This window comes from Bos mutus, chromosome 13, assembly GCF_027580195.1.
Source record: "Bos mutus isolate GX-2022 chromosome 13, NWIPB_WYAK_1.1, whole genome shotgun sequence".
In the NCBI taxonomy this organism is placed as follows: Eukaryota; Metazoa; Chordata; class Mammalia; order Artiodactyla; family Bovidae; genus Bos; species Bos mutus.
Genome location: NC_091629.1, coordinates 22,414,632 through 22,440,188, shown reverse-complemented (window position 1 = coordinate 22,440,188; position 25,557 = coordinate 22,414,632). Strand labels below are relative to the sequence as shown.

Here is a 25,557-nt window from a genome sequence, read left to right as displayed (position 1 = left end):
CCTGGGTCCATAGAGGCCAGAAAGGGGCAGGAGGCGGCCCGTCACGTGACGCCGGGGCACACGTGACTCGGAGTACACATGACTTCCCGTCGCCGGGCCGGCATCTCCAGGAGAGCAAGGACGCGAGGGAGCGGAGGTGAGAGGGATCCCGGGGCTGGAAGGGATCCCGGAGGCTGGAAGCGATCCCGGAGGCTGGAGGCGATCCGGGAGCCACCCGGGCGGGGCGCGACGGAGGAGGCACGGCGGGTGGGAGCTGGGGCAAGGCAGGGGCTTCCCTGGAGGGTGCGCCGCCAGCTCCCCGCCAGGGGCGGCCGAGCACCGAGCTCGGCGAGGCAACAGCCGGCACCCGCTTCCTGCCGCAGATGTTCCGAGCCGCGCTGTGGCCGCCGGTTCTCCTCCTGCTGCAGCTGCTGCTGCTCGCCTGCGCGCCCGGGGGCGAAGGGGCCCCCGACCAGGACGAGATCCGCTTCCTGCCCGGGCTGGCCAAGCAGCCTTCTTTCCGCCAGTACTCCGGCTACCTCAAAGGCTCCGGCTCCAAGCGCCTCCACTACTGGTCTGCAGCCTTTTCTTCCCGGACGGGGTTGGGAGGGGGCACTGCAATGCCCACCGTGAGGGGAGATGATGGTGTGTGTGTGGGGGGTGTCTTTAAGACCCCTGAGGGATCGGACTTACCTGGGGGTTCTCTGGTTAAGGCTCCAGTGCTTCCAGCTGCAGGGGACTGGGTTTCCATCCCTGGTTGGGGGACTAAGAACTCGCATGCTCTGCCGTCAAACTGAGATTAAGAAGAAGAAGAAGAAGAAAAAATCCCTGAGGAAATCCAGGAGTAGGGAAGGCTGGAAGACTGAGCTGCACCCAGTCCCCCGCACCAGCACCCACCCTAGCCTGACTGGCCCCCAGGTTTGTGGAGTCCCAGAAGGATCCGAAGAGCAGTCCTGTGGTTCTGTGGCTCAATGGAGGGCCAGGCTGTAGCTCCCTTGACGGCCTCCTGACAGAGCACGGCCCCTTCCTGGTGAGTGGAGAGCAGCGGGGTCACCCCCTGGTCAGGGGCAGGGAGGGGACAGTTCCCAAAGGAAAAGGCCCGGGAAGAGGGAGAAAAGGACTTTGTGGTCTTCCAAAAAATGTGTCCCTTTCCTGAGCCTCGGTTTCTTCATCCATACCCCTGACTTGACAGTTTCACACCTCAGGGGGTTTTGCCTGGTTGTGCAATACCCAGCAGGATGACCTTCCCCCACTCCACCCGCCACCCAGCTGACTCTGGGAATTTAGCCATCTCTTTCCTCCACAGATCCAGCCAGATGGTGTCACACTGGAGTACAACCCCTACTCCTGGAACCTGGTATCGCCACCCCTTTGGGTCCTGGGTGGGTGTCTCAGCAGTTGGATGGGGAAGGGAACAGCCCCCTCAACCCATTTCCACTTCCCCTCTAGATTGCCAACGTGTTATACCTCGAGTCCCCAGCTGGAGTGGGCTTCTCTTACTCCGATGACAAGTCTTATGCCACCAATGACACGGAGGTGAGTCCAGTGTCCACCCACGTGTCTCAGTCTCCCTGGTTGGCATGATGCAAGGAGAAAAAGAGCATGGTCTTGGAGTCCATTTGTGGCTCTGTCACCAGCTCTGGGGTGTGGTCTCGGACAAGTCACAGGCTCTTGCACAAACAGGATGGGTGGGTGTCATTATCTCTAAGATTGTAGCTCAAGCACCACCACTTTCTGATTCCCTCTATCCTGCCATCTCCAGGTCGCCCAGAGCAATTTTGAAGCCCTTAAAGATTTCTTCTGCCTGTTCCCGGAATACAAGGGCAATGAGCTTTTCCTGACGGGTGAGAGCTATGCCGGCATCTACATCCCAACCCTGGCAGTGCTGGTCATGCAGGACCCCAGCATGAATCTTCAGGTGCAGGGAGGCTGCAGGAGAGGAGGGAGGCCTAGACTTGTGATTAGCAAGGTCAAATAGGTCCGCTCTCCACCCACTTCTTGGGCATTCCCCTGCGGCAAGTCTCCTCCAGGCGTATGATATCCCAGGTCCTGCCTCCCCTGCTCTACGAGCAGAAGGTCAGCTCCTCCGTCCAACTCTTCCTTCATGACACCCCTTGCACTTGATGGCCCTTCTGGGCTGCGAGCCTCCCCTGACCGGAAGCTCACTCATCAAGCTGCCAGCTCCATTCTTTACACTGAGTGGCCTCCCCCGCCCAACCACTCCCTCAAACCACCCTGGGTTTCAGCTTCCAGACTGCTGAAGGTTTGGGTGGAGGTCAAAGGAGGCTCTTCTGGCCCACGTCCAGATGAGCTGAATGCCCTGGGTGTTTCACAGGGGCTGGCGGTGGGCAATGGACTCTCTTCCTATGAGCAGAATGACAACTCCCTGGTCTATTTCGCCTACTACCATGGCCTTCTGGGGAACAGGTATGGGAGAGGACCACTGGGCAATCCCTGGGCGTGGCGGGTCATGGGGGTCTCTGGTCTGTCCTCCAGGCGCATGCTATCTCGGGTCCTGCCCTGGTTTATGAGCAGAAGTTGAGGGGCGGGGGAGGTGGGTGAGATGGGGTTGCTAGAAGGATTTTGGTGTAGAAAGATGAAAGGATCTTTCATGTAAAGATCAGAACGTAAAGAAATGAAGGACGGCTGGCAGGATGGCCCCAGGGCAGCCAGGTTTGGGAGCTACATACCACGCTCTCTGATAAATATCTTTGTCCCCAGGAAACAGGTCCTTTGGGTCCAAGCCCTGACGGGGAAGTTGAGAAGGTGGGATACTTGCCTTCTCTGGCCCACCATGGGCCTAAGCAATTATCATTCATCTCTTACAGGCTCTGGTCTTCCCTGCAGACGCACTGTTGCTCTCAAAACAAATGTAACTTCCACGACAACAAAGAGCCAGAATGCGTGGCCAATGTGCGGTTCTGCCCCCGCCCTGCGCCACCCCCGACAGCCCCCATCCTGCCCATCCCCCACCCCCTTCATTTTATAGCCTGCTTGGTGTTGGTTAGTCGGTTGTGTCCGACTCTGTGACCCCATGGACTGTAGCCCACCAGCCTCCTCTGTCCATGGGATTCTCCAGGCAAGAATACCGGGGGGTGGGGGGTGCCATTTCCTTCTCCAGGAGATCTTCCTGACTAAGGGATTAGCCTGTTTCTCCCGCCTGAAGGCAGATGCTTTGGAGTGTGGGTGCGGTCCCACACCACTGCCTGTGGTCTCCCTGTGAGGGGAAAGGGCGTTTCCCTCGTCCAGCGTCTGATGTGCCATGGCTGTGCTCAGTGATGGCCATGCAGATTGTTCCTCCTCCAGAAGTCCCTTTCGAGGGAGATCGTATTATCCACATTTTCCAGATAAGGAAACTGAGGCCAAGCATGTGGAAGTCACAGTGCTAGGAAGGAGAGGCACAAGGATTGGACCCAGGACTAGCAGATTCCTTCCACTGAGGCTCAGTTTCCCTGGGGGAGGGGGGGAAGGATAATGACCAGGCCAAGTAGAAGAGCAATAAATCTCGGGATGTGGGACTTCCCTGGTGGTCCAATGGTTAAGACTCCTTACTCCCAAGACAGGGCGTGCGGGTTTGATCCCTGGTCCGTCGGGGAACTAAGATCCCACGTGTCACATAACAGGCCCAAAGAAAGAAAAAAAAAGTCTTGGGGCGCTGTTGGGGAGGTGGTGGGAGGCCAGGATTCTGTAAAGCATGGCAGCTTGGGGGGTGTCATTGCAGCTTCAGGAAGTGTCCCACATCGTGGCCAGCTCCGGCCTCAACATCTACAACCTCTATGCTCCATGTGCTGGGGGTGCCCAGCCACGTAAGGTAGGCCCTGCCAGGCATCCTGTTTGCCAACCCCAGCCCTATCTGGGGGCCCAGGCACCCATTTCCCCCCATTGCACTTGCAGGCATGAGAAGGACACTGTCGTGGTCCAGGATCTGGGCAACATCTTCACCCGCCTGCCACTCAAGCGGGTGTGGCATCAGGTGTGCAAGGGCCCAGGCTTCCTCCCAGCAGGGACGGGGAGGGACAGCGGGGCAGGGAAGCCAAGATCCTGACCCTCTGTGCCCCCCTCCCAGACGCTGCTGCGTTCTGGGGAGAAGGTGCACCTGGACCCCCCCTGCACCAACACCACGGCCGCCTCCAACTACCTCAACGACCCTCACGTGCGGAAGGCGCTCCACATTCCCGAGCAGCTGCCCCGCTGGGACCTGTGCAAGTGGGTTTCTATGGGTGCTCGTGGCCCAAGGGGTGGCGGACTGTTGGGGCTTGTGGGCCTCAGAAAGGTCCCCAGGCATCCTGTGCCTAGGGTTTCTCATTGAGGACACCATGCACATCTGGGTTGTGATCGTGAATTGTTCCAATAGGATTTTAAGGTCCCTGACCCCCAGATGGACGGATATTCAGCCACTTAACTCTTAAATGGCCACAATGGTGGTTAAAATGTCAGTTGCTTACACTGGTATTTAGTAGACACTCCCATCCCCTGCCCCTCCCTGACTTTAGTACCAGCCCAGCTGCCTGCAGCTGTCTCCTGTGACACCTACACATAAGAAGGTGACCACAGCAGGGGCCAGTCAGGTCCATTCTGATTGGTCAGCACGAGTCCTTATGCCTTAACGCCAGTGGCATCCCAGCCACAGTAAAAAAGCATCCCTGCACATTTCTAAATGGGGGTGATTTGGGGTCTGCTGGATTCCAGCCCCACCTCCCCTCATCTAGGTGAGTCCCAGAGAGGTTACATGCCCAAGGAGGGGCTGGATCCCAGCTGTCTGTCTCTCTTGGGCTGGAGCTTGGGAATAGGAGCAGGTAGGGGATGAGGTCTGATCTGTGGTCTCTTTTTCTTACTGCCCACGTGGTCCTGCAGCTTCCTGGTGAATATCCAGTACCGCCGTCTCTACCAAAGCATGTGTTCCCAGTACCTGAAGCTGCTGTCTGCACAGGTGAGTGGGCAGCAGCCACAGCTGGGTCCATCAGCAGCCTCAGGACCCCGGAGCAGCGTGGCAAGGTGGGGGCTGCTTTAGGGCGCCAGTTGGGGCAGGGGAAGCTGAAACTCCCCAAAAAAGTGAAGTCCCTTGCCAAGAGCCTGTGGTCAGCAGGGTCAGGATTTGAACCTGGCTCTGTCCCCACCTGATGCTGCTCTGTGGGAAGAGTCTGAGGGGTCTCCATCAGTCCAGGAGCCTTTAAGGTGAGAAGAGCTAGTCAGATCATGTTACAAGGGGCAAACAGAGGTCCAGGGTGGGAGAGGACCCGTCCAAGGTCACCTAGAAGATACGGTAGGTTACCTAGGAGATACTGGCTGAGCCAGGGCAGGACCAAGTTCTGCAGAGCACAGTGGGTAGCGTATGGGCTCTGGGGTCACTAGCCAGGTTACCCTGGGCAAGTTTCTCACATATCTGAGGCTTGATTTTTCCATCTGTAAAATGGGGTTACTAATGGTATCATAGTAAAATGCTGCATAGGTAAAGCATTCAGTAGGGCTCTCGCCTTGAAGGAAGTGGTCAGAAAACAAGGGTTTCCTGGTTTATGCAATTTAGCTGGATTCCTTGAATTTCCTGGTGGGTAGGGCTTGAACCGGGGGAGGGCTGGGGTCTGGGCTTATTCCAAACCCTCATTTTCCCGCTTGTGCTGCTTCAGAAATACCGGATTCTGCTGTACAACGGCGATGTGGACATGGCCTGCAATTTCATGGGAGACGAGTGGTTTGTGGATTCCCTCAACCAGAAGGTGAGGCAGGGGTCCCAGCCCCAGGGTCAAGTAGGTGCGGGGGAGGGCAGACTGGCTGGGGCAGACAGAGAGAGCAAACCTGGAGGCGTTCCCGGCCCCTGAGGCCTGGCCGGTGGTTGCGAGCAGAGGCGAGGGGGCAGCTGCAGGCTGCTAAGTCTTTCCTGGCGGGGCAGATGGAAGTCCAGCGCCGGCCCTGGTTGGTGGACTACGGGGAGAGCGGGGAGCAGATCGCTGGCTTCGTGAAGGAGTTCTCCCACATCGCATTCCTTACCATCAAGGTAGGACCTTGATGAGGACTGGGGAGGAGGGAGAGGGTGCAGCAGGACCTGCCTGTCCTTTTCTTCCAACCTTTTATGCTGGGTTACCACGTGGCCCCTGGAAGGGCAAGTTCTGGCCAGGGATGGGATAAAGGGAGGGACCAGAGGAGGAAGGTCATGGGCTAGAGGGTTCCCGTAGGATGAAGGAAGCACCCAGGGGCAGGGGTCGTCCAGGGAGGGAAATCTCACAAAGCTTTGCCCTTCAGGGCGCCGGACACATGGTCCCCACCGACAAGCCCCAGGCTGCCCTCACCATGTTCTCCCGCTTCCTGAATAGGCAGCCATACTGAGAACCACAGGACCAGCCCCCACTGCCTGATCTAGTCCTTCCCAGCCTCTCCTGCCAGAAGAGAGGGCCCCCTTTATGCAGAATACCCCTGTAGGGCAGATCCCTGCTTCCAGAACGGCTCCCACCCCCCTCCACTGCCCTGTGCATCCCAGACCTGGCCCCAGCGCCTCACCTGGGGGGAGTTTGCACTTTATAACTCACCGGGGTGGGGCCTAACCCCCTCCCTGCTGAAAGAATTGCCCTCATTGCACTGATAGCATCCCACAATCAAAACAAAGCTCAGAACACCCCACGGGGAGAGTGGACGGACTGTAATTGATGGATTGACTGTGATTATGGAATTAAATTGGGTACAGCTTAAAACCCCGTCTTCTCTGTGGCACTGGGGGTTATAGAGGACACTAGAGGCTGTGATGGGGTGAGGGAGGGGATGAGAGGCGGTGGAGTCCTGAATGCAGCTGCCAGGGTAGGGGCTGAGGGCTCAGACAGCTGCCATGGAGGGTGGCGGGGCGCTGGATGTTCGGGGGTCCCTGGTGTCAGCGGGCCGGTTCTTCTCAATCACCTCTCTCAGCCCTTTGGCAAAGTGGAGGTCAGCCCCGATGGTGAGGAAGCCCTGTGCAGGAGGGAGCAGAGAAAGGGGTCTCTTTATTCCATTACTAAGAATAGTGTCTAGAGACACAGACAAGAATCACTGGCCTCAATCTAGTGGGAGAGGCAGAGCACCAGAGTGGTACTTATAACTCCCTGTGATGGGTGCTGAAATAGAGGCTGCAGGAGGTCCAGGAGGGCTTCCTGGAGGAGGCAAGCTTTTAGTTAAGACCTGATAGATTAGTAGGCATTGGGGATGGAATCAGGGAAGAGTGTTCCAAGGTGAGGATGCAGCCTGTGCGAAGGGCTGGAGGAATCTGATGTAAGGTTGAGATGAGAAGAGGCCGTTGAAAAAAAAATTAGTTAAAAAAGATGTTGATAAGGGAGAAACGGCGATCAGGTCATGCAGGGCAGAGGAGAGCTGTAGAGGGAGGGGAAGGCTCTGCCCTCCTTCCCCACGGTGCCCCCTACTCACCGCGTGGTTTGTCACCACTTCACGCACAAAGTCGATTCCCTCGGGGAGTGGGATCTGCACCCCACGCCAGGTCCGCTCTGTGGGCAGGAATAGTCAGCTCAGTCTGAATCCACCCAGCTCCTCCCCTGACCTCTCCCCAACGCTCCTCACACCCCGACCCCAACCCTACCATTGAGCATGGGCATCACTGCAATCTGCAGCAAGGTCTTCAGAGGGGTCTGCAATGGTATCAGCTGGGAGCGGGGAGACAAGAAGTCAGGGCAGTGAGGGGATGGGTTGGCCTTCACTGCCCTCCCCAGACCCCAACCTTGTGCCTGTACCCCCTCTTCCCAACTCACTGCCAGTGACTCCAGTGCAGATTGGTTTGAGTAGATTCGGAACCTATGGGAGAGAAAGAAGGGTCCCATGGGCAGGGGCCCTTCCCCAGGCCACCCAGGCCTACCTACCCCAAGCCCTTGAGCTTCTGTCTTGGATGTTCCACCCACACACCTTGCCAGGGGGTTCTAGCACTTTCCAGATGTGCATCCTTGGGTGAGTTGTTTCTCCCTCTTCAGTCTCCTTTCTCCAAGTCTACTACCTTTTGTTTTTTGTTGTTTTGTTTTGAATCTCAAATCTGCTGCTTTTTATTTGTAGAGCACCTCCTATAGCCAGACTTTTGCTGATGGCTTTCCATGTGTTGGGGCTTCCCTGGTAGCTCAGACGGTAAAGAGTCTACCTACAATGCAGGAGACCCGGATTCAATCCCTGGGTCGGGAAGATCCCCTGGAGAAGGCAATGGCAAAACCCACTCCAGTATTCATGCCTGGAGAATCCCATGGACTGAGGAGCCTGGTGGGCTACAGTCCACGGGGTCGCAAGGAGTCGGACACAACTGAGCGGCTTCACTTTCACTTCCGTGTGTTATTTACCTTTATTTAGCAAAACTGTCCATGCTTGCTTCCTGCCAGATACCAGGCATGTTAAAAAGCTAAATACTGAAATATTTTTAAATGCCACATGATTTAATCCTCATAACAACCCTAAGGAATAGGCACTATTAAAATTTGCATTTATAGAGGCAGCATAGGAGGCCCAGAGAAACTGAGTGATTTGCATAAGGTCACACAGCTGGCAAATTCCAGAACCTGCCTCTAGAATCTAGGCTCTTGGACAGTGTTCTACACCAGCCACACAGTAGCCACTAGCTGCCATGGTTATAGAAATGAGCAAGTGAGGAACTGTTTCATTATAATTAAATGAATACAGCCATCAGTGGGCTGGCGCCTGCTACACTGAACAGTACAGCCTTAGACAGCAGATGCTACTATTTTCTATATTTAATACATGAAGAAAATGAAGCTCAGAAAGATAAAAGAACTTGTTTCAAGATCGCAAAACTAAGTTGTGCCAAAACCTGTGTTCTTACGCACTTTGCTGTGTGACAGTGGGTGTGTCATTTAACCTTCCTGGGCCAGCTGGATCATCTCTCATCATACCTGCTCTGCCTGCTTCTGGGCGGTTGAGGATACAGAGAAATTACACTGTAATGAAACGCTTGATGCGTTAACAAGACCCTGGCTTTCAGGTGGCTGATAGCTATGACTGAATTTTAGCTCCCCAGTATCGCTGGGCAGGTATGATTATCCTGAAGGCACTGACACTCAGAGAGGTTACGGGCTCATCCAAGACCCTCAGACACCTGCCCACCTGCGCAGGTCCAGCTGGGTGCGCAGTGCCTTCCCCCGGAGGGCCATCTTGGCGCTGAGTCGGGCATCCTGGGTGGGAAAGCAGGGAGGGTGGTGTTACTGCCCCAAAGTGGGTGGTGGCCCCCCTCCTTGACCCTCTGCATCCCCTGCTCTGGTGTCCGGACCATGATCATGCTGGACAGCTGGACCTCGGGCTGGTTGGGTGGCACCAGGGCGATGGTGACACTGGTGGTGACAGAGACAGTGGTGCCCGAGGGCTTGATGGTGCAACGCGGAGGCTCCATGACCCGCAGCTCCAGCTTCAGCGGAGAGTCGATCACTGCCGGGCTCTGGGGACACAGCAGGGAGGGCCGGTCAAGTCCTCCCCGAGGAGTCCCTGGGGAGGAGTGGGTAGTTTTACCCTCTGGGGGCACACAAACACAAATAGGAAGACAGCGATGGCTTCCAGAACCCTCCAGGACTGTGTCCAGCCTCTGCCTTTGCTCAGACAGGGAATGTCTCGTTCCAGGAATGCCTCCTTCCTTCTCTCTCTGTTTTCCCATGTTCTCAATATTCAGGACCCAGCTGCAATCCAGACTCCTCCAGAACAGTCTCTTTGCACTTAAACACCCCAGGGAATTCCCTGGTGGTCCAGTGGTTAGGATCTGCCTCCAAGTAGGAGGGTCCGGAAGATCCCCTGGGGAAGGAAACAGCCACCCACTCCAGTATTCTTGTCTGGAGAATCCCATGGACAGAGGAGCCTGGCGGGCTGCAGTCTATGGGATCACAAAGAGTCGGACACAACTTAGCGACTAAACCACCGCCACCAGCAGTGGTTAGGACTCCGTACTTTCACTGCCGTGGGCCTGGGTACAATCCAGGTCAGGGAACTAAGATCCCACAAGCCACATGACTTGACAAAAAAATTAATAAATAACAAAACTCAGCCCCCTGCCATACCTTTCTTCTTGAACCTGCTGAGCTATTCTACAGGCAGTGTAGTGACCACCTGCTTGCTTTTCACCAAACACTTCACACATGTTCGCTCATTTAAACCTCACAGTAACTGTGAAGCAGGTATTAACTTACACCCACTTTTGAGATGGGAAAATTGAAGCAGAGGGAGGTTAAGTAACCTGTCCAAGTTGTGTTGCTCAGTTGAAGAACTGGGACTGAGACCCAGGCAATCATGGCAACAGAGTCCATGCTCGGCCACGACGATGATGCCACTGATGACGACAAGGATAGTGTTCGTAGCAGCTGGTGTTGTAATTATAAGTATTAACGCATTCAACCCTCATGACAACTCTGGGAGGCTACATAGTATAGAGAAGTAGGGTAACCTTGAATCACCGAGATTCATACCCAGGTTCAAATCCCAGCTCCATCATTTTATAAGCTAGAACCAAGGACAAGTCCAAAGACTCTAATGCTGGGAGGGATTGGAGGCAAGAGGAGAAGGGGACAACAGAGGATGAGATGGCTGGATGGCATCACTGACTCGATGGACGTGAGTCTGAGTGAACTCCAGGAGTTGGTGATGGACAGGGAGGCCTGGCGTGCTGCGATTCATGGGGTCGCAAAGTCGGACACGACTGAGCGACTGATCTGATCTGATCTGAAAGTAATGGACATGGGTTTGGGTAAACTCCGGGAGTTGGTGATGGACAGGGAGGCCTGGTGTGCTGCAGTCCATGGGGTCGCAAAGAGTCGGACACGACTGAGGAACTGAACCAAACTGAAGTATTTCTTTAAAAATTTTAACTCTCCATTAAACAAGGGAAAAGAAGCAAAAAGGATAATACCCGGATCTCCCACATTGCAGGCAGATTCTTTACGATCTGAGCCAGCAGGGAGGCCCAGATTGATATTTCAGTTGCTTTTAAAGTCCCTACACTGGCCTGCCTTGGGTTCTCAGCCCAGCTTCTTCATCCTGGTTTTCGTGAAAGAGACGAAGCAAGAGTAGCAAAGTCTTCCTTGCAGACCTGGGAACCTTCATAGACTCTGGCCAAGTCAGGGGCTGTGGCCACTGGCAGGAGGCCAGGCCTTCTGTCTACTCTGTGGCTGCCGCTGGGGGCCCTGCTCGCCTCACCAGTCGCCTTGTGGGTGTACACTTGGTGTGCCCACCCACCTGACCAGGCTCCCACCTCCCACCCACACTCACCATCAGGACGATGCTCCCAAAGTAGGAGGCCCTCAACACCATATCCAGGTCATGAGGCACCTGCACAGGGGAATTGGGGGTAAGGCAGAAGGCCCATCACAGGCCCCCACCTCACAAACAGATCCCGGCTTACCTTGTCCCCCACCAGCGAGAGCTTCAGGGCTCCTGCCCGGAAGTAGCTCTCCATGGCAGAGTCAAAGAAGAACTCAGAGAAGGCCACGTATACCATCCGCTCTTCCTCCTGCAGCTGGGGCTCCACCGCCCGGTTGGACAGACTCCAGTTGGCCTCAGTCAGGGGATAGAAGGCCCCCTGGTTTTGGAGGATCAGGGTCAGGGCCAGGCAGACTGGTCCGACACCCAGATGTCTCGAGGCATATAATTCACTGTCCCCAGACAACATGGTGGAGGATTGGACCTCGTTGTTGACCCTGGGGGGACTCAACAGGTACTTTCCTTAAAAAGCATGGAAAGGAGGGTAGCTGGAGTGCTCCGAGGCCGCAGTCCCATCCGACTGAAGGAGGGACACAAGAAAGGGCTCAAGGGGGAGGTGGCCCTTGAGTGGGCCTTGAAAACTAGACAGTAATAATGATGGCAACCACTGCCTCCATGTACGGAGTACTTCTGTGCCGTTTACCTAGACCAACTCCTTTAATCCACATAACATCCCATGAGATTATCTTTTCTTACTGTATTATTTCTATTTACATTTGAGGAAACAGGTACAGAAACGTTAAGCCACTGGCTTAATATCACACAGCTAGTAAGTGGCAGAGCCGGGAGCTGATCTTCTGGCATTCTAACTGGACTCTGCTCTGAAACTCTGCAACGCTCCATTAGGAAAAGCAATGGCCATGGCTACAGACTAGTTGAGGGGCCTTGGACAAGGGACATGGCCTCCCTGAGCAAGTCTGCACATCCCTAAAATGAATAAAACATCAGGACCTGATTTACAGGGTTGTGAGAGGAGGGAATGAGATTGCGTGCATTAAAGCTAAATGTTCAGTTCCTTCTGGGAGAAATGGGGGAAGACAGTACATGAACAAAGGCCCTGAGATAGGAAGCGAAGGGCATCTTTGGCAAAGAGTAGGAGTTTCCCAGGTGGCACTCGTGGTAAAGAACTCGCCGGCAATGCAAAAGATGTAAGAGACGTGGGTTCGATCCCTGGGTCAGGAAGATCCCCTGGAGGAGGGCATGGCAACCCACTCCAGTATTCTTGCCTGGAGAACTCCACGGACAGAGAAGCCTTGAGGGCTACAGTCCACAGGGTCGCAAAGAGTTGGACACAACTGAAGCGACTTACCACATACACGCACACAGCTGCAAAGGATGAAGTTGGAAAGGTGGGACCAGACAAGATTAACAAGGCTCAAGTGTCAGACCCAGGAGTTGAGCCTGAGGCCACAGCATCCCCACCAGTGGAGTGGCCACATAAGAGTGTGCTTTAGGAGAGAAGGAGGGGGTCCGGTTGCACACACCAGCTGGGCAGCTCACCCGGAATTCCATGTCCAGGTTGCTGGTGGAGGCCACGGGATCCTTCAGGAGGGAGTAGTCGATGCCAACGAGCTCATCCACAGCACTGCGCACTGTCGGGAGGGGCTGGAGTCATACAAAGCCATGTGGTGCTGGGCTGGCTGCTTAGGCTCTCTGGGCCTCAGCTGCTTACTCACAGAAGGGGGATTAGAACACTTCCTTCATAGGGTGCTTATGAAGCTCAAATCAGTTTTACTACAAGTGGAAAGTACTTAGTGCCCGGTGTGCAGTGGTCAACAGTGTTAGCTATTATTATTGTGGCTTTTGTTGTTCTCTCGGTTTGTTTTTGGTCGCAGTGCTCAGCTTGCTGCATTTTAGTTCCCCAACGAGGAATTGAACCTGGGGCCATGGCAGTGAAAGCACTGGGTTCTAACCACTGAGCCATCAGGGCCCCCCCCAACCCCGATTATTATTGTTGTTGTTGTTTGCTGCTACTACTACTACATAGGTTTCATCAAGTCACTAAATAATATTGCGAGGGAGAGACTTCCCTGGTGGTCCAGTGGCTAAGACTCCATGCTCCCAATGCAGGGGCCCAGGTTTGACCCCTGGTCAGGGAATTAGATCCCACATGCCGCAATTAAGAGTTTGCATGCTGCAACTAAAGATCCTGCGTGTCACAATTAAGACCTGGCACAGCCAAATAAATAAATAAAAAGAAATTTAAGAAATACTCTAAGATGGCAAGGGATTCCCTTCTCTCAGTGGCTTGGTTTCCCCTGCCCTCTCCTTCCCATCCTGTGCCCCATGCATGTGACATGATGATCTCATCGCTTAGGGAAAGGGAAGTCATGTTTACTGAGCTCCTGTTAAGTGCCAGGAGTTGAATACAAATGAGGCCCCCACAGCAGACACGTATTAAGGATCACGACAACCATGCCTTCAGTCAACCCTCACAGCGAGCCCTGAGGAAGTGCTGTCAGCCAACAAGGAGGGAGAGAGTGAGTACTGACCACAGGGAGTCAGTGGCAGGAGGCCACCTTTGAACCCAGGGCTGTTCCATCAAGTGCTACCTGACAGCTGCCCACCCAGCCTCCTCCCCACCTCCGCGCCAGGGTGGGGCCCAGAGCTCCCCACCCCGTCTACACAACTCACCAGGCACGGTGTCCAGCAGCGAGTTGAGAAGCACAGTCCCTGCGTGGTAGAGCACGGGGCAGATCTGGGAGGTGGCAGCCTGAGTCAAGGTCTTGGCAAGAGAGGGCATACGACCCCCACCCCGCCATTGTCCTCCAACATGCCCCCCCACCTGCCATTGCCCACACCTGCTGGTTGAGGAGGAAGCGCATCCCTGAGGTGATGAACGTGGAGAGGAATTCATACACCTTCCTGTGAGGAGAGGAGAGGCCAGGTGAGTCCAGACCCTGCCCTCACCCCAACCCAGTTCTAGGAGAAATCACAGTGATTAGAGATGGGGGTGGGTGGGCAGAATACCTCTACTTCAACTTAATTTACCATGTCTTTAGTGGAGTTTCCATTAAAGATGTGGGCTCAAATTCCTTCTCCAGACTGGTTCTCAAGACCTCTTCTGTCACCTCGTCCCCCACCAATCAAATGAATGGACCCAGAGTTCCTCAAACCTCTGAGCATCCTCAGCTCCATATCCTTACTCCTGTCTTCCCTTACATCCTCAGTGCTCCCACCCTGTATTTTCCCATCTGGGCACAGGTGCTTCCTCTTCCAGGCAGTCCTCCTAGATTATTCTCTGAACTCCTCCTCCTCCTCCCAGAGTACTTTCTTGGTCCCTCTCTCAAGGCCCCAGTGACAAATGTTTCATCCCTCCAGCCAGGCTCTAGTGTCCTTTCTGAATCCTCAGGGCCTGGCCTACACATTTGTTGAATGAATAAAAAAACTGTGTATCAACACCAGATAATAAATCCACCATTTTCTCTCCTCCACCTTCTTTCAGAACCAGCACAAATTCCCCTTCTCAGCCCCAACCCTGGAACTATGTTATTATTTTTGTTATTAATGGTAAGAGCTACCGATTATTGAAAACCCAGTACATGCCCACTGTATACACTAGGTCCTCACAGTGGTTCTTTATTTGGTGAGCCCACATTATATGTGAGGTACTGTTATAAATATTTTTACATAAATTAAGATGAACAGTCCTCACATCTCATAGAGTAGGTCCTATTACCAGCCCCATCTTAGAGAGCTTCAGCAACTTGCTCAAGTTCATAGCCAGGAAGTGGTGGGGCTGCGACCTGGACCCAGTTGATCTGATTCCCAAGCCGTGCATTGTGCATTGCCCTAGGCAAATGGGCTGTGCGGCTGAAAGGGGGGACAGTAGGATTGGGGACAGAGCTTACTTGAAGGTTCCCCCAAAGGCTGCATGCATTCTGGAGACAGAGGCCTGGCAGGAGACGTTGGACACTTTGATCCGGCCAATGGTATCCCGGGAGAGTTGCAGAGCAGTGTGGATGGATACACCCTCGGCAGAGGCGTTGATATAGCCCCCATCATAGCTGTGGCAGGGGTGGGAGTGTTAATGGTCACTCCAGCTTGGAGCTTAACCAAGTCTTTACTGTCCTCCTCCCCAAGCCATATTGGTCATGGTGGGAGCCCTCTTAATAAGGCTTATGTGCTTCTGCACAGTTCACCTGACTGTGAAATGGGTATGATTGCCCCTTTTGTACAGATGGAGAAACTGAGGCTCAGAAAGGCTAAGGGATTGCCCACAGCTCCACAGTTCCCCAGGCTTCCCAATCCACTCTCCACTCCCAGGTGTGGAGTGGAGAGTCTTGCGCCAGGTCCTCACAAGAACCAGTAGAGGAGCTGTCTCCGGAAACGCAGCCCCCAGGAGGCATTGTTGATTTGTAGAACCAGCTCCTGGTCTGGCTGGAAATGGAGCTCAGAGAATGTCAGCTGCAGTTCTGTGACCTTCACCCTGTGTGGGAGGCCTCAGGGTCAGATTCATGACCAAGAAAAGGGCATCCCACCCAACCGTAGGAAATTCATTTGCTCCTCTTCCGTTCCAGGTCTGGGGAAGCTGGGGTGAGTGGAACGAATTCTCCCATCGCCCGTCAAGTGCCCAACCTGGACCTGGGTGGCTAAAGACCATGGGTCTTTATCTCCTGTCCTTCGGACCTCTCCTATTAGCTCCACCCGGGTACCCTACACCCCACTCTCATCCTTGGCCAAGTTTCTTGACTCCGCCTCTAGGACCAGCCCCAATTCCACAGGTTCGGCTTCGCTTTTCTTGGTCCCGCCTACTTCTAGGCCACGCCCATCGGCTTGGTCCCGCCTCGGTAGGCGGGTCAGGCCTTTATCTTTTCCGGCCTCATCCTGTTTCTTAAGTCCAGCCTCGGCGGGCGGGCCACGCCCCCAATCCACTCAGCCCTCCCTTCTCCCGAGACTCCGTAGGTATTTCCTAAGCCTCCGCCCCTGCCCAGGCCCCGCCCCCTTGACCCCCACTTACTCAGAGATGTTGTAGAAGAAGTGGCCCTCACTGCCCCGCAGGTCCGGGATGGTCACGGTCTCCAGCTCTTGTTCCAGAAAGCGCAGCCCCTCCTGCTTCACTGAAGCCGCAGTGAGGTCCTTAGTTCCTGCACACACACACACACACAAACACACACACACCTCCCCTCCTTACTCCCCCCACCCCCCACCGCACCCCCGCGCCTTACCCAGCTCCAGCGCCTTGGAGGTGATGCGGATCTTGCAGCCGGGGAGCTCGGCGTGAGTGCCGGCCAGCAGCGCTAGGATCAGGGCCCCGAAGAGGGCCATGGCGAGCGGGCCTGGGGATGGGGTGGGGATCGCAGGAGTCATCCAGGCCGCTAAAACCCACTCCTCGGATGGCCAACCAGAGGAGGGGGATGGCCCGGCTCGTTAAGCTCGAGATCGCTCTTCGGGGAACTTGCAACCAGTAACATTGCCTCCATTTGACAGATGCGGAAACTGAGGCTTAGGCGACGTGCTCCCTTACGCTCGGAGGATTTGGGGCACCGGGGGGAGAGCAAGAGCACCTTCTCTGTTCCCCCGTGCAACCGCCGCGTGACGAGTCTGGACCTCCCGGGAATCAAGCCCCCCAGCCCCCACAGCAACCTCCCCTTTTCCTCGGCGGAGGGCGGGGGCAGCTTGCACGTTACCGTGGGAACGGCTGCACGCGCATTCCTGGGGGGGGTGGCTTGCGATCTCCTAGGCCGCGAGTCGGAGGAGGCGAGGGAGCAAGCGGCCGACCCGACCTCCGGCTCCCGGGGCTCCCGGCTCCTCCAGGTCCTAAATCCCTGTCGTTGGGCTTCTGCCTGATGCCCCCCACCCCAATCTCAGCGCTCTCCTTCAGAGGCCCTCTTCCTCAGCCCGGGTTCAGTAAATCAGGGGGCTGGGCGAGGGTCTGAGGGCAGATGGGGGCGCGCCCCCAACTCACTCGCGGTGCAGCCGGTGGTCGGCGCGGTCACGTGGGGCGGCGGGCAGCGCAAGGGATCCGGGCGGCGGGGTCTGGCGGGCAGCGCTGGTCCAGCCGCCTTTATAAAGCCGAGCCTCCCTGAGCCCCCCTCCTCTCTCCCACTCTCCTCTCCTCCCTCGGAGATTGGGAGGGGATGGGGCGGGTCGCTGGCAACTGGGAGGGTGGAGAGGGCTGTACGGAGCCCCGTGACAAGCCTGGCCTTGTCAAGACAAGTGGGGGACCCAAGCGGGGCAAGAGGGAGGGAAGTGCAGAAGTCAGCCCGCCCGACGCCAGCAGTCCCTGCTTTGCTGGGACCTTGGTTCAGTTTCCCCCACCCATCTCTTCCTGTGTGATCCTAGGCAAGTCCCTTCCCTTGGGTGCCTGAGCCTCAATGTCCTCATCCAGTAAAATGTGTGTGATAATAGGAACCACCTCTTGGGCCCCGCGGCAAGCCTCAAAGGCAATGCCCAAGACGCATACTTCCCTTTCCTTCCACCGAGCATCATCTCAAGACCTCTCCTTGCCAGGCTTCACTGTGGGAAGCCCCCACCGCCACCCCACCCGCAACTGTCTCTGTGTCACTAACCTGCGGATCTTCAGGGCCCAGAGACCTCTCCAACTGGGGTTCAAGCAAACACTGCCAGCCCAGGAGGACACACGCAAGCTGCTGGAATCACCCTCAGGGAGGCTGGCATTTCCCCAAGGGCTGTGGGTTTCTGGTGAGCCTCTGAAGCTAGGTTCTCTGCACGTGTACTGCCTACAGATGGCCCCAGCTCCCAGGACAGGCTCAGGGCATGCAACCTTTTTGTTGTCAAATGTGTGAAAGCGGGAAAGAGAAATAATGATGGTTCACATCCATTGAACATGTATTTAAGCACAAAACACTAGTCCAGACATGATGACCAACTCCGCCTAATTTCTCCAGAACTTTCCCAGATTTTGAAACTCCAAGTCTCCCTGCCTGGGACCCCCCTGCCCCACACAGTCCCAGGGAAACTAGAATGTTCAGTCACCCTGGATCTAGATTAACTTGTTTAATCTTCTAACAACCTGTGAGGTTGGCATTATTATGAACCCTCTTTAGCAGGAAACTAGAGGTAAAGACAATCCTTGGCTGCTCTGGGAGCCCATAAACTGTTCATGACAAGGTGGGAGGTGAGAGGTGGGTGCCTACAGCCCAGTAATTGTGTCCAGACCCTGTGTCTAGCAGATCAGGGTTAAAATTCTAGGCTTGCAGCAACATGAATGGACCTAGAGAATGTCACATTGAGTGACGTGAGTCAGACAGAGAAGGAGAAATATCGTATAACAACCCTTAGATGAGGAATCTAAAAAGAATTGATAACACAGGGACTTCCCTAGTGGTCCAGGGATACGACTCTGTGCTCCCAATGCAGGGGGCCTGGGTTCTATCCCTGATCAGGGAACTAGATCCCATATGCCACAATTAAGAGTTTGGAAAAAAAAAACAACAGAGTTTGCATGCCAAGACCAAAGAATCCACATGCCAAAACTAAGAGCCAATGTAGCCAGATAAATACATATTTTAAAAAATAAAAAGAAATGATACAAATAAACTTACATCCAAAACAGAAACAGACTCAGACTTCAAAAACGAGATTATGGTTGCCCGGGTAAGAAAGGTTGGGGGAAAGGAGAATTAGGGAGTTTGGGATGGACATGTGCTAATGCTAAGTCGCTTCAGTCGTGTCCGACTCTGTGCGACCCCATAGACGGCAGCCCACCAGGCTCCCCCGTCCCTGGGATTCTCCAGGCAAGAACACTGGAGTGGGTTGCCATTTCCTTCTCCAATGCATGAAAGAGAAAAGTGAAAGTGAAGTCGCTCAGTCGTGTCCGACTCCTAGCGACCCCATGGACTGGCAGCCTACCAGGCTCCTCTGTCCATGGATTTTCCAGGGAAGAGTACTGGAGTGGGGTGCCATTGCCTTCTCCGGGGATGGACATGTACACACTGTTATATTTAAATGGATTAAACAACAAGGATCTACTGCATAGCAAGCGGAACTCTGCTCAGTGTTATGTGGCAGCCTGGATGGGAGGGGAGTTTGAGGAGAAAGGATACATGAATATGTATGGCTGAGTCCCTTCTCTGTTCATCTCAAACTATCATCACATTGTCTGTTAATCAGCTATATTCCAATACAAAACAAAAGGTTTTTTTTTTTTTTTAAATCCTAGGCTATCAATTCTTAGGTGTATGACCTTGGACCCCATACTTTAGCAACTCTCAGCCTCAGTTTCTAAAATGAAGACAATTAGATTATTGCAAGAATAAATTAAATAGGCATAGTGCATGTGCTGGGCATGATACCTGACACACCATTAATGCCAAATAGATGCTAGCTATTGTGATTAGGGTCACAGATTACAAACAGACAAGGCGGGAGGGCTGTAGGAGGGGAACAGAGAAAGTGGTAAGGATATCCAGAGGAGGAAGTGCCTGAACGCCTTTAAACTCTAGTAACCCTGGCTCTTCCCGGAGTCTGGCTGGAGAGAAAAACCTGACGGATGTTAGTTTTTCTTTCCTCACATTTTCCTAACTGGAATGCAAATGTCTTTTGTATCATTGCTATCTTTTACAGGGTCGAGCATGCCTGCTAAGTCACTTCAGTCGTGTCCGACTCCAGGGATTATAGCCCGATAGGCTCCTCTGTCCATGGGGATTCTCTAAGCAAGAACACTGGAGTGGGTTTGCCATGCCCTCCTCCAGGGGCTCTTCCTGACCCCGGGATTGAACCCGTGTCTCTTATGTCTCCTGCATTGGCAGGTGGGTTCTTTATCACCTGGGAAGCCCCTTACAGGGTCTCCCCCCTATAATTCACTGTCCCCAGAGAACCCCAGTGAACTTTACATTTTTTAAATTATTTATTTATGTATTGTTTTTGGCTGTGCTGGGTCTTCATTGCTGCGCACGAGCTTCTCATCGTGATGGCTTCTCATGTTGTAGAGTATGGGCTCTAGAGTACATGGGTTTCAATAGTTGCAGAGTGTGGGTTCAGTAATTGTGGCTCTGCGGCGTGTGGAATCTTCCCAGATCAGGGATCAAATGCATGTCCCCTGCCTTGGCAGGTGGATTATTAACCGCTGGACCACCAGGGAAGTCCCCAGCCTCAGTGAACTTTAAATATAGCAGTGTGACCCTGGGCCAGTGGTTTAATCGCTCTGGGCCTTTGTTTCCTCATCTATAAAATGAGGACAAAGCACCTCCTTCTTAGGGTTGCTTGTGAGGATTAAATGAGTTAATGTATAAAAAGGACTTAATAAGCACCTGGCATTTAGTAAGGGCTCAAAAACTAGCTATAATTATTACCATCATTAGCCATCAACAATTAGTAGCGTCATTAGCCTTCAGTCAGTGACTTTCCACCATTCTTGAACTGCCCCCGTGCCCAGATGTCTAGACACCTGAAAGGGCCTTTCCCTGTCTCCTTTCCCACCTCCCTCACCCTTTTCCTTCTGCTCCAGCTACACTGATTTTTTTGGTGCCTTGAACGTGCAAATGAAATTCTTCTTTGCTCAGGTCCTTTGCCGTTGCTGTTCCCTCTGCCTCAAAGGCTTTTCCCTCTGATTTTCCCATGGCCTGGCCCCTTGTCCTTTTGGTCTCCGCCTAAATGACCCTTCTTCAGAGAAGCCTTCCCTGACTACTTAGCAGTTAACTCTCAATTGCAATAGCCCTTTTTTTTTTTTTTTTTCCTTTTACCCTTTTTTAGTTGCAGCATATGAACTCAGTTGTGGCATGTGCAATCCAGTTCCCTGACCAGGGATCAAACCTGGGCTCCCTGCACTGGGAGGACAGAGTCCTAGCCACTGGACCTCCAGGGAAGTCCCTGGTTTATTTTCTTTATAGATCTTATTCTAATTTAATATTGGCTCGTTGTCTGTCTCTGTGAGAGCTGGGATCTTATTCACCCCTTACTCCCAGCACTAGAACAGTGCCTGGTACAGATTAGGTTGTTGCTTAGTCGCTAAGTCGTGTCCAACTCTTTTCGACCCCATAGATTGTAGACCGCCAGGCTCCCCTGTCCATGAGATTTTCCAGGCAAGAATACTGGAGTGAGTTGACATTTCCTTCTCCAGGGGATCTTCCCGACCCAGGGATCAAACCCGTGTCTCCTGCATTGGCAGGCAGATTTTTTTTTTTACCACTGAGCCACCTGGGAAGCCCACAGATTAGGTACTGAGGCGTGCTGCGATTCATGGGGTTGCAAAGAGTCGGACACGACTGAGCGACTGAACTGAACTGAACTGAAATGTATTTGCTGAGTAACTGGACTGGTTTGGGAGCGCTTGAGTATCCCTGGGGAGCAGGCGATACCTGTGCTGCCCCTTGTGAGTCACAGTCTAACTGACTGTAAACACAGCCTCGACCTGGGCTGGGGGACATGAAGGTCACCTCTGACCTTGATTCCAGAGACTTGCCTACTCAGCCCGATCCCCTCTGTCACCCTTTCTCCCACAACTTGTGCCCCCAACCTTCTCACTGCAGAATGAAGTTGGCAAACATCCAGCCCAAATGGAGTTCTTTTTACTTTTTTTTTTTTAATTTATTTATTTGGCTACACTGTGTCTTAGTTGCAGCATGCAGGATCTAGTTCCCTGACCAGGGATCAAACCCGGGGCCCCCTGCCCTGGGAGCATGGAGTCTTAGCCACTAGATCACCAGGGAAGTTCCCCACGCGGAGTTTTGGCAGCCTCCCCGAGTCCTCACCACTTGGCTTGAGAGATGGAGCGATCAGAATCCCCAATCCCTTTCTACTTTCACTTCTGTCTTTGAAATGATAAGAAAAGCCTTCCGAGCATTCAAAGCGACAGGAAAGAAATGGTTTTCCAGACTTTATTTTACACCCAGCACACTGATAGTGCAAAACACCAGTGCTTTGGATCCAGGCCAACCTGGTTCAAATCCTGCTTCTGCCGCTTTCTAAAGCAGAGGTCAGCAAGCCTTTCCTGTAAAGGGCCAGACAGTACATATTTCAGGCTTTGTAGGTCCTTTAATCTCTGTCATAGCTCCACTCTGCTACTGTAGCATGAGAGGAGCCATACACAGTCCTTTAAGGAAGAGGCTGCTTGTTGGACTGGGCCCACGGGCTGTAGTTTGCCTACTCCTGTCCTAGAGTAAAAATTAAAAAGTAAATCTCCTGGGACTTTCCTGGCGTTCCAGTGGTTGAGGCTTTGCCTTCCAATACAGGGGTTGTGGGTTTGATCCCTGGTTGGGGAGCTAAGATCTCACATGCCTCATGGCCACAAAAATCCAAAACATGAAACAGAAGCCATATTTCAACAAATTCAATAGACATGGTTCATATTCTTAAAAATGTTTAAAAGAAAAAAATTAAGCTTGTCTTGATCCTCAGTTTCCACATCTGTAAAATGGGGATGATTTAGTACCTGCCTCCCCCTGCCGAGTGGCAGTGACATTCCAATGTCATAAAATATATCAAGTCTAAATCTAGTACTTGGCCTACCAAAGGGCTGAATAAATGTCTCTGGTTATTAGTATTAAGCAGTTGTTTAACAAACAAAAAGTGCTTGCCAAATAGGAACTCACTTGAACCTCAAAACACCCTACAAAAGAGCTATCATCATACCCCCTTAACAGATGTGGAAACAGAGGTCTAGAGAGGTGAAGTAATCAGCTCAAGTCAGTCTGGCTCCAGAGCCCACGCTCTTCACCCCTTCAGCCTGTCATCTTTCTTTCTTTTTTTAAATATTTATTTACTTGGCTGCTCTGGGTCTTAGTTGCGGAATGCAGGCTCTTTGATTTCAGCACTCGAACTCCTAGCTGTGGCTTGTGGGATCTAGCTCCCTGACCGGGGATCAGACCCCAGGCCCCCTGCATTGGGAGAGTGGCGTCCTAGCTCCTGGGCCACCAGGGAAGCCCCTGTCCTCTTTCTTTCTGAATGATCCCCTTTAATCCTCACAGCCACCCCTCAAATTATCCAATGTCCCTGTTTAGCAGACTGAGATACTGAGGTACAGCAGGAGGAAGTAACTGGCCTCAGTCAATAAACACAGGCTCCACTGACCACAGGATACCAAGTTGGATTTCTGCCCAAGAAGTCAACAGGAGGGTAGCCGGGCTCCCCCCTCCCTCTCCCTGTCTCCAGCTGTGTTGTCTTTGGATACTTGTGTGGCTTGGAGAAGCTGCGTGCGGTCAGCCCATCTCCCTTCCTGACCTTTCCCCTACCCCGCAACGCCCACCCAAGCGACCCCCACAGGCAATCATCCTCCTCTCTCTCATGAACCCTGCAGGCTCTGTGCCCCCCGCTGCTCAGTGAGGCTGTGCCTGGGACCATGTGAGGGGGGCCAGTTGGAATGAGGGGAGGGGTGTGTGGTGGGCGGTGGGGAGGGGGCACAGATGTCAGATCAGGAAACCCTGATTACGTCTCTCCAAACCACCTGTTTCTAGAATGTAGCTGGGCAGAACTGCCCCCATGGGGGCCAAACATTTCCCAAATGGACAGAGACACAGGACGGACCAGAGCTTTCAGGGTTCAGCCAGGGTGGAGCTATTGACTGCTTCTGTTGCTTCTAAAGTTGGAAGACTTGGTCTTTTGATTTCTCCTTTTCTGTCCCATTTCCTCCTTTTTTGGGTTAAGGAGCCGGCCACATGGTCCTCGAAGGCCCTTCCAGGTTTGAAACTCAAGGATTCTAAGGCTTCTCATGGGGTGCTGTAGCCCTGGCTCCTGGGTCCTCTGCAGGAGGACCAGGGTTTGATCTCTGGTCAGGGAACTAAGATCCTGCAGGCTGTGCGGTGCAGCCAAAATATATACAAGCATCATCCGTGCCCTCAGCTTCCTCCCGATACCTCTCCAGCTCAGCTCCGACGTTGGCCTCGGGCAGCTCATTCATTCCCTCTGATTTCTTCTTTATTTTCTTCATGCTCTACCCTCCTTTCCAGGTCCTATGCCTCTTACAGCCTGTGAACTGACTGACTCACGGGGCCTCTCTCTGATGGCCCTCTGAGCCTCCTGCCCTTGCTTGTGCTAGTCACCTTGTATGGGCTTTCTAGCCTCTAAGTGATTTGAGGACAGGGTGGAGGGTTTGCAGCAGTGCTATTTAGACGCTCGGAGTTCGTAAGCCAGTAATAAAATTTCGAAGTACCTTAAATTCAGTTCAGTTCAGTCGCTCAGTCTTGTCCGACTCTTTGCAACCCCATGGACTGCAGCACGCCAGGCTTCCCTGTCCATCCCCAACTCCCGGATTTGCTCAAACTCATGTCCATCAAGTTGTTGATGGCATCCAACCATCTCATCTTCTGTCGTCCCCTTCTCCTCCTGCCTTCAATCTTTCCCAGCATTAGGGTCTTTTCTAATGAGTCAGTTCTTAGCATCAGGTGGCCAAAGTATTACACTTTCAGCTTCAGCATCAGTCCTTCCAATGAATATTCACGGTTGATTTCCTCTAGGATTTACTGGTTTGATCTCCTTGCAGTCCAAGGGACTCTCAAGAGTCTTCTCCAACACCACAGTTCAAAAGCATCAATTCTTCGGCGCTCAGCTTTCTTTATAGTCCAACTCTTACATCCATACATGACTACTGGAAAAACCATATCTTTGACTAGATGTACCTGTGTTGGCAAAGTAATGTCTCTGCTTTTCAATATGCTGTCTAGGTTGGTCATAGATTTTCTTCCAAGGAGCAAGCATCTTTTAATTTCATGGCTGTGGTCACCATCTGCAGTGATTTTGGAGCCCCTGAAAAATAAAGTCTGTCACTGTTTCCATTGTTTCCCCATCTATTTGCCATGAAGTGATGGGACCAGATACCATGATCTTAGTTTTCTGAATGTTGAGTCTTAAGCCTACTTTTTCATTCTCCTCTTTCACTTTCATCAAGAGGCTCTTTAGTTCCTCTTCACTTTCTGCCATAAGGGTGGTGTCATCTGCATATCTGAGGTTATTGATATTTCTCCCAGCAATCTTGATTCCAGCTTGTGCTTCATCCAGCCCAGCGTTTCTCATGATGTACTCTGCACAGAAGTTAAATAAGCAGGGTGACAATACACAGCCTTGATGTACACCTTTCCCAATTTGAAACCAGTCTCTTGTTCCATGTCCAGTTGTAACTGCTGCTTCTTGACCTGCATACAGATTTCTCAGGAGGCAGGTAAGGTGGTCTGGTATTCCCCTCTCTTTGAAAAATTTCCACAACAGTCTGTTGTGATCCACTCAATCAAAGGCTTTGGCGTAGTCAATAAAGCAGAAGTAGACGTACCTGAAGAGAGGGGACAGAAAAAGATGGTGACTTTTCCTTTTTAATAATGATGGGCCACCTCTTTGGCTAAACTTGTCTCTAATACTTCAGGGACCTCCTAAAGGTTGCAAGAAACATCCTGAATATTCCAGCATCTTAAAATTTTCCTAGATGCTCTAATACTCCAGTCTCAGCGGCCCACCCCTGGTGGCTCAGTCGGTAAAGAATTTACC

The 25,557-nt window shown here is 53.0% G+C and overlaps 2 protein-coding genes across 3 annotated transcripts; one reads left to right on the top strand and one right to left on the bottom strand.

Annotated features, from left to right (window-relative positions):
- The first annotated feature begins 1 nt into the window (after window position 1).
- CTSA (cathepsin A) lies at window positions 2–6,662 on the top strand. Its single transcript, XM_070381107.1, is given in 16 exon segments — window positions 2–136; window positions 363–553; window positions 898–1,009; window positions 1,286–1,336; window positions 1,429–1,515; window positions 1,742–1,897; window positions 2,315–2,406; window positions 2,808–2,892; window positions 3,701–3,774; window positions 3,776–3,790; window positions 3,874–3,952; window positions 4,046–4,185; window positions 4,834–4,909; window positions 5,604–5,693; window positions 5,867–5,971; window positions 6,217–6,662. Coding segments are annotated over 15 exon segments (1,437 nt in total). The 5' UTR covers window positions 2–136; the 3' UTR covers window positions 6,301–6,662.
- PLTP (phospholipid transfer protein) lies at window positions 6,596–17,253 on the bottom strand. Of its 2 annotated transcripts, none has more exons than XM_070381105.1 (16): window positions 17,090–17,253; window positions 16,350–16,460; window positions 16,142–16,241; window positions 15,482–15,610; window positions 15,033–15,188; window positions 13,983–14,046; window positions 13,816–13,879; window positions 12,682–12,773; window positions 11,324–11,500; window positions 11,191–11,250; window positions 9,212–9,376; window positions 9,049–9,116; window positions 7,701–7,743; window positions 7,532–7,595; window positions 7,363–7,439; window positions 6,596–6,912 (listed from the first exon to the last, which is right to left on the bottom strand). In XM_070381105.1, the coding sequence occupies exons 2-16, from the start codon at window positions 16,447–16,449 to the stop codon at window positions 6,781–6,783; spliced, it is 1,491 nt and encodes a 496-aa protein (XP_070237206.1). In that variant the 5' UTR covers window positions 16,450–16,460; window positions 17,090–17,253; the 3' UTR covers window positions 6,596–6,780. The 2 variants fall into 2 exon arrangements, with proteins under 2 accessions (XP_070237206.1, XP_070237207.1); XM_070381106.1 differs by lacking the exon at window positions 17,090–17,253 and adding an exon at window positions 16,812–16,962.
- Between the last annotated feature and the right edge of the window lie 8,304 nt (window positions 17,254–25,557).

What these genes read in the sequence shown, in the direction of transcription:
- PLTP (XM_070381105.1), bottom strand. Translation starts at nt 16,449, where the DNA reads ATGGCCCTCTTCGGGGCCCTGATCCTAGCGCTGCTGGCCGGCACTCAC. An exon ending in CTCCAAGGCGCTGGAGCTGG is followed by an intron (nt 16,242 to 16,349) that starts GTAAGGCGCGGG and finishes CTGCGGCTTCAG; the next exon opens with TGAAGCAGGAGGGGCTGCGC. An exon ending in TTCTTCTACAACATCTCTGA is followed by an intron (nt 15,611 to 16,141) that starts GTAAGTGGGGGT and finishes CCTCCCACACAG; the next exon opens with GGTGAAGGTCACAGAACTGC.